The 7345-nt window shown below is 64.7% G+C and overlaps 1 protein-coding gene across 1 annotated transcript in view; it reads right to left on the bottom strand.

Annotated features, from left to right (window-relative positions):
• The window catches only part of MNEG_11048 (hypothetical protein), a gene marked incomplete at both ends in the record, with an annotated part of 8879 nt that extends 1700 nt beyond the window's left edge, over window positions 1-7179 (bottom strand). The window contains 12 exons of the mRNA XM_014040480.1: window positions 119-488; window positions 938-1076; window positions 1438-1820; window positions 1978-2063; window positions 2432-2592; window positions 2923-3113; window positions 3262-3466; window positions 3620-3706; window positions 4678-4857; window positions 5829-6717; window positions 6767-6823; window positions 7123-7179. Of these exons, the coding sequence (XP_013895934.1) occupies window positions 119-488; window positions 938-1076; window positions 1438-1820; window positions 1978-2063; window positions 2432-2592; window positions 2923-3113; window positions 3262-3466; window positions 3620-3706; window positions 4678-4857; window positions 5829-6717; window positions 6767-6823; window positions 7123-7179 (2805 nt within the window). The remainder of the gene's footprint in view (window positions 1-118; window positions 489-937; window positions 1077-1437; window positions 1821-1977; window positions 2064-2431; window positions 2593-2922; window positions 3114-3261; window positions 3467-3619; window positions 3707-4677; window positions 4858-5828; window positions 6718-6766; window positions 6824-7122) is intronic.
• Between the last annotated feature and the right edge of the window lie 166 nt (window positions 7180-7345).

Consider the following 7345-nt stretch of genomic DNA (forward strand, 5'->3'; position numbering starts at 1 on the left):
CCTTCGGCAGCAGCGGCCACAGCGCGCGCGCCTGGCCGGCGGTGACAGTGGTGTAGACAGTCTCGAGAGCCGCATGGCAGGAAGGCTCGTCTATCATTGGGTGCAGCAGCAGCGGCACGTGCGCGCCGACGGGGCGCCGCCGGCGGTCCCTGTCCTGCTGGAAAGCGGCCAGGGGCCGGATCCGATTGATGCAGCCCTCGAGCGCCGCCAGCGTGGCGGGGTCGGCCTGCGGCGCCGCCGCAGGCGCGGCCGCGGCGGCGCTGGTAGCGGCGGCGGCGGCGGCTCGGAGGTTCTCGGAGTTGGAGCCCGCCGGCGACGCGCCGGCGGCCGCGGGGGCGGCGCCGGGGGCGGCGCCGGCGGCGGCGGGCTCGGCGTATGAGGCGGGGAACCGACCCATGAGGGCGGTGGCGGAGGAGGCGGCCGGGCCGGAAGCGTCGCCCAGGGAGCTGCCCAGCAGCATCTGCTCCCCCCAATAGAGCCCCCACTTCCTGCGGGGGGTGTGGGGGGTCAGAGGAGGCGATGCAGGTGATGTGATGCCTTGGGGCAGCGGCGTTTGGTGGCGCCGAGTGGTCGAAATGGGCGCACCATGGTTTCTGTATCACTAGAAGCTGCACCCTCCTGTCCTCTTGCCCTTCCCCGCGCGCCAACCCTTCCCCTCAAGTCAAGGAGCATCCCAGTCACACGCCCCCTGAAAATCCAGATCAGCAACCCGCTGCCCGCAACCGTGCGCAATTGTATTGCGGCGGGCCAGACTCTGATGTGCAGAGATGACCCCGCCACGCGCGTTGCCTGATTGCTGAATGAAGGTCGTGGCTCTCCCCCAAGACTGCACATCAAAAACCATTACCCCAGGACACACCTCGTAAGAAGCCACAAGGGGGGTTCCATCCAGACCCACACATATAGCAGACCCACACATCACAACCAACAACAAAACAAAAAGACTTGCCTGTCCTCCTCCCCGGATTTAAAGTCCAGCCGGAAGGAGCCCGCCGTGCCGGCGTCGTCCGCGCCGGGGCGCGCACGGGGGCCCATGTGCAGCGCGTAGAGCTTGCACAGGGCCGGCAGGCGGCAGACTGCGGAGCAAGGTGTGCGCGCATGTTTTGTGTGTGCATGTGTGCGCGTGCATGTGTTTCTAGTGTGTTCGAATGAGTGAACGCTCAGGTTCGACGCACGACACATCGAGGCGGCCCGCCAGGCAGGGGGCCGTGGATCAATCAACGCCTGGCGGCCCCATAAACGCCGCCACTTCAATTGATCCGCCTCCCCCTGGGGATCAAATGGCTTGAAGAGTGTCATTTGTTCCCAGCAGGCCTGGAGCTGGGCCCGGGAACACCTGCCAAAGCCACACTTGAGACAGGACATATCGCGCCTGCCTGCTCAGCAAGTCAAGATCATCTCAGATCTTATTTGACCGGATCAGATCTGCGCGCTCACCCGCCAGGACGTCCTCCAGCGCCACAGCCCCCTCCGCCTCCGGCCCCTCCGGCCCAGCCGCGCGGCCCGGCTTCTCGCCCCCCAGAGCCGCCCGCACCCGCGGCGACGACTTTGATTCCCGCCCGCCGCCGCCGCCGCCGCCGCCGCCCTCGCTCGCCGCCGGGGCGCGCCGCGGCAGCTCGAGCGCGCCCCGGCCCCGCCCGCGCCCCTTGCCGCGGGCTTTGGCGCGGGGCCGGCAGAATAGCCACGCGAGCGGGCCAACAGGGCGCGGGGGGCGCGTGTCGAGGCGCTCTAGGTGGCCGACCACGATGTACATGAGGATTTGAATCAGGGGCACAATGTATGAGCTGTAGACGTAGATCGACTGCGCCTTGGTGGCCAGCCTGGTGGAGGGGCACAGGGTGTGTGGGAGGTTTCTTTGTGTTGATGATTTGGGATGCTTGTGACCTGGGGGTGTTGGGCTTTGGCTCCGACGACCGGGCGGCCCTTGGGCCCCAAGCGGGTTGTGAGCAGATCAAGGTCGGCGGCTGGCCAGCAGACGCCGGCAGGGCGAGCGCCGCCGCGGCCGCCGCAGCGATCCGGCGTCGGCGCCGCAGGCGCGGCCGCGGCAACTCCGCAGACCGGCGCTGGGGGTGCGAGACGCCGCCGCCCAGCCCGCGGCCTAGCCCTAAACGTGCAGGCAACGCCTCGCGTCACCGCCCCAAGCGCCAAACTCGCGAGCACGCCGAAATGACGCGAATGCCCAGCAGCCGAGGCTCAGCGCACACTCTTGTGAAGGGAACCCGCAGTTGATTATGGGTGCGGGTCACCCCACGCCCTCACCTACGGGCTCTCAGCCTCCCTAGAGACGGCGGCGCAGGCTGCGCGGGGCGGCGCCCCCTCTCGCCCCTGGTCGTCCCCTTCCCAGGCATCATTCCGCCCGCACCCACCCCAGCATGATCCGCAGCCCCCTCGCCCCTGGACCCTGGTCTTCCCTGTATCGTTCCGACCGCACCCACCTGAGCATGACGAGCAGCCCCTCGCTTACGACAAACGCGACCGCCAGCGTCTTGAGCCGCACGTGGCGCCAGCCGAATCCAGTCAGCAGCCACATCAGCGCCAGCGTTGCGACCATGGCCCCCAGGTCCCAGGCGTACGCCAGCGGCGAACCAAATGCTGTGGGGCAGGGTGTCAAGAGTGTAGAGGGCCGTCGCGCGGGCGGCAGCGGCGGAGGCAGCACCGTAGCGGCGGCAGCAGAAGCAGCAGCTGTTCTTTTGGGAGCAGCACCAGGCGGTATTGTGCTGCCAGCTCTGCGCCTGCTCCCTCACCGGCCACGTCGGCGCGCGTGTGCATCTGCATGCAGGTGTGCATGCACTGCCTCGCCGCGTTTGACCCGCGCCGACCAGCTGCAAGCCGGGTTGCTTGCGTCTTCGGACGCCCTCCCCTTCGGACGCCCTCCCCTTCCCCCGCACACAGGCGCGGACGCACCACCAACCCGCCACCCACCTGGTACGACGCCGAAGTGCAGCAGCAGCACATCCCATCCCAGGTGCACCCCGCCGCCGACCGCCAGCGCCGCCGCGACGTGTGCCGCATTGAACAGCCCATCCGCCAGCCCCAGCGTGCCGCACGCGCCCGAGCACCAGCTGAGCACCATCGACGCCACCTGCAGCAGCGCCGCGGCGCAGCCGGCCGCCCTGCGGGGCCACGGATTCGGGGCGCGGGTGCGGACAGTGGAGCACGGCGGGTGAAACGGCAGCAGCTGCTCATCGCAAGGGCGGGCGGCGCAGCCTGAGGAATGTTCATGCAATGCGCACGCATACGCACGTATGCAGCCTTGCTCACCCGATTGCGTAGACCGCAGCAGGTTGCAGCCGCCACCCGCCGCCGCCGCCGCCGCCCCTGCCGCCGCCGCCGCCCGCGGGGCCGGCGTCACATGGCGCTAGCAGGTAGCACAGCGCCTGCGACGCGATTAGCAGCTGCAGCACCTGCGCAAAGTGTAGGCGCCTGCACAGCCCGAGCGCCAGCGGCAGCAGCACCGCCGCCACAGCTGCGGCCCGCACACCGGGGGTGGAAGGGGCGGGGTGCGGTGCACAAAATCAGACGCGAGTCGAGTCCGGCGTGTGCATTCACGGCGCGGGTTTGCCGGCGCAGAATGGACAAGAGGGCTGTGGGATTTGTTACTGGGGAATGCCGGACATACCTGATAGGTGCTCCGCCGCGGGCCACAGGCAGGGGCAGCGGGGTGCGCGCGGCGGCGCGAGCGGCGTCGCCAGCAGCGCGCGCTCACCTGCGCATCCCAGGTGCGCCAGCGCGTAGCCAAGCGGCAAGGCTGGTCCGCCACATGGCGTGGAGCACATTTCACTGAGGCCAGAGGCCACCAGCGAGCGTTGCTACACCCCCATCAGCGAAATAAGCCTTCTCGCTGACGAACGGTAACACCGCCGCTGAGCTGGGACAGGACCAGGCACGCGCGAACGCAGATACGTGTCAACCGTAATTTTGAAACACATTAATATTTGATACCCGCGGGCTGCTACGGGCGAGACTGCAGGCTGCCAGTGAGCGATCGAACCAGTAACAAGGTGGGGTGCGCCCGATGATGCCGTAATTCAGTACTCAAAGATTCATTAGTCCATGACGGTCGTACGTGCGTCTGTGCAGGGGTTCATGGTGAGATGCAGTGTAACTTTTCTGGTGAGAGGGCCAAGATGAGTCTGAGCATTTGCGTGCCTAGTGCTGCCACGGCCACCACACGAATGTGTATGCGCTTTGTTGACAGATGGTTTTATTGCGTTCTGGACGCATCGTAGCCGCCCATGTGGTGGCCTGGTGTGGACCTGGATGGGTGGTGCTGTCCAGCGATCTGCCTGTATCCATGGCCCGCGCCCCAGATGAGAGCCGGATTTTGCTGAAAGGGTCGCCTGGCTGATTAACCCACCACTGATGAGCGTCCCAACCAAGCCCCACGCCTGTTCTCTAGAGCCTCGAGGCGGTCAACACCAATGTGTGGCGACCCCATATCCCCTGCGTCACCCCCTCACCTGTGTCCATGCCGCTGCTCGGCGGGACTGTCGCACACCGCCAGCATTGCCTGACCAGCGGCATCCTTGGCAGGCGTTGCGCCTGTCAGTCAGCTTTCTAGGTTGACGTGAACGAATGGTTGCTGCATAGCGCTCGTCTGATCAAACATACAACCAGACTCAACGCGCTCCGGGCCCCCACCTGGGCACAATGCTTCACGCAAAGCCCAGCGCCCACCGCCGCCCGCCAGCCTCACGGACCAGGCGGCGGACGCGCCTGAGCGCCCGCCGCGCCACAGACCCCCAAGCCGAGCACGCCGCGCCGGGGTGCCACCGCTGCCACCACCTCGGCCGCCGCGGCCGCGGGCGACCCAGATGGCGTCCCGAGGAAAAAAATCGATCAGGGCGATGATCTCGCCTAATGATCGCATCAGGAAACGTCACAACCACTTATGATGACTTGTGATGCAAAAGCAGCGTCGGTTGCGGCGGTGTAGGCTTGCACCACAAGTTCGAGCGCCACACCAGCCCTGTGGTAATGCAGCTGCAATCGTCCTAGCTGCCCAGATGCATCGTTGAGGTCAGTTAGTCGACTCGCCCTGCAATGCAAACTCCGGCTGCGCCCACACATCAGGTTACTGGCCTTCCTAGAGCGATGAATCTATCATAACCCTGCTGCACCGCAAATGATTCATAAAGATGCACGCAGCAGTATCATCGGCCTTTCAAGCCAAAGTGGAACACAAGGCAGCGCCTGGCAGGTGCGTACTGTCAGCATACGTGCGCAGCGGGCGCCACATGGTCTGCAGAGGGCGCAAGGGCGTACGCGCGTGTGGCAAGCTGCTGAGTGAAAGGGTACACAGACAGAGTGCATGAGTTTGTCAAACCGCCGCGATAGCGCATCAGAAATTTGGGGACCCAGTGATACATCAACAAGCTCTGCTGAAAGTGGGACAGCAGTTGGTGGACCACGCAAGTGGTTCAGTGGATGACACACAGATATTCACATAGCAAACCCGCCCACCAGCGGCGTCCGAGCACATGTGTGCAGCAGCGCCGGGCCTGTTTTTGTGCTATAGGGTAAATAAGCCCAACAGACATATGCGCATACATGTGCAGATCGAACCAGCAGGCTGCACCTGCTTGCAGCCTCAATGAGTGCCGCGCTGCATGCTTCCTGAGACGTCGTGATGACATCGCCATCACATTCATGGTATTAGTAAGCAATGCACAGAACAGAATTGAGTGTGTCGCACATAGATGCGCCAAGTTGTATCCAGGTGGAATTATTAGTGAAAGATATCCCACTCCTGCCCGCGACGGAGCAGCAGGGCAAGGCGGTAACTGTGAACCCAAGGCAATTACTTCCAGCCACTCCACCTGGCGTACTGCCAGACCAAAAACGAGTGTCAGTTGCAAACACGCCCGCATCCCTCAAGGACAGCAAGAGGCCTCCCAGCATGCTTGTAAAGTTGGGAGCCAAAACTGCGCCGCTCGGCGCCTCGATTGCCAGGCCGGTTGGGACGCCGTACTTTGTTGGAAAATCGGCAATCTGGTCGGTTGCCGACGTCGATAGGAACGCGTGCACCTGGGTGAGCCCTGTCGGCCGGTTGGTGGAGGTGCTGCATAATGCGTCGGCACCAGACCGGCCACCAAGATTTCCGGTCCTGTCTGTCGAAGATTCACGGTAGATCACCACCCGCGCGCGCAGGTACTGAGCGGCAGGCACGCCCCCCAGCCTGGCTGCGTTGATGTTGGCCAGGTCCGTGGTTTTCGCGTAGATGCTGAAGTCAATCGCAGACACATTGGCCACAGTGGCTGCGAGGGCGGCGAGGCTGGTGTTGACCGATGCGATGGCCACCGCGCCTGTGGTGACTGTGGCCTTCAGAGACTCCACGGTGGTGTTGGCCAGGGAGACTGCCACCGCGTTTGCCGCCTGGACCGACTGGATGGCGGCTAGGGAGGTGTTGACGGCCGACAGCTCGGAGCCGCAAGCGCATTGCTGCGAAGAGGTCTTGAGCGCCGCAATATCCTGGGCCGCGGTCTGGTTTGCCGCCTCCAGCAGGGCCAGCTTCTGGGCGGTGAGCGTGTCAGCCGCGGCGAGGGCGGCGAGCTCCTGAGTGATGGTCCCCGGGATAGTGGCGTTGGCCGCGTTTGACTGCAGCTTTTGCACCAGGGTGCTGAGCGCCGCAACCGTCGCTTTGAGCTCGTCCACCTGTGCGCGCAGCGCAGCTGTCTGGTTGCTTCCCTGGACGAAGGTGGCCTGCAGAGAGGTGGCCTGGGCAGCGGCGGCGGTGACTTTGGGCTCAAGAGCTGTCACTGGACACCTTGTCGACTTGTGCGGCGGTTGCCACGCCACAGCCATAGCGCAGCTTGGTGGGGTCCTGGGGGAATGGGAGTGTGACGGCCGTTCCAAGTGCAAAGCAACCAGCGTGGCGATCAGGACATCCTTGCAACATGTTGATGGGCGAGTTGTCTAGAGGAGGTGCTGGAGGGGCTGCAGGTGCTCTCACGCGACAAACAATCGAGCACGTCACCACTGCATTGTCGTGTTTGCTTGCTGCCACACCAGCACGCAACTAACACACACCTGCCCATGCACAAGATTGTTATGCGCACGCATTGGCCTGTGTGTGTGTGTGTGTGTGTGTGTGCGTGCGCGCGCGCGTGTGTCGGCACGCACCTTGCTGTCGGTGGTTGCGTTGGCGGGTGCCAGCAGCTCGCTGCACAGCTGGTCCATTAGGGCGGTCGCGCCAGCCTTGGAGCATGACTTGGTCAAAGCCTTGACGGGCGCACACTGCGTGGGGGGTGTGCGAGGAATGGAGGGTTGCCGTGGTTCATGCCTGCACAGCTGGATGCCGGCTCAACGCAAGCCAGACACACAGCGCTGGGCAGGCATTCTTACC

The sequence above is a fragment of the Monoraphidium neglectum genome (genome assembly GCF_000611645.1).
Source record: "Monoraphidium neglectum strain SAG 48.87 unplaced genomic scaffold scaffold02570, whole genome shotgun sequence".
In the NCBI taxonomy this organism is placed as follows: domain Eukaryota; kingdom Viridiplantae; phylum Chlorophyta; class Chlorophyceae; order Sphaeropleales; family Selenastraceae; genus Monoraphidium; species Monoraphidium neglectum.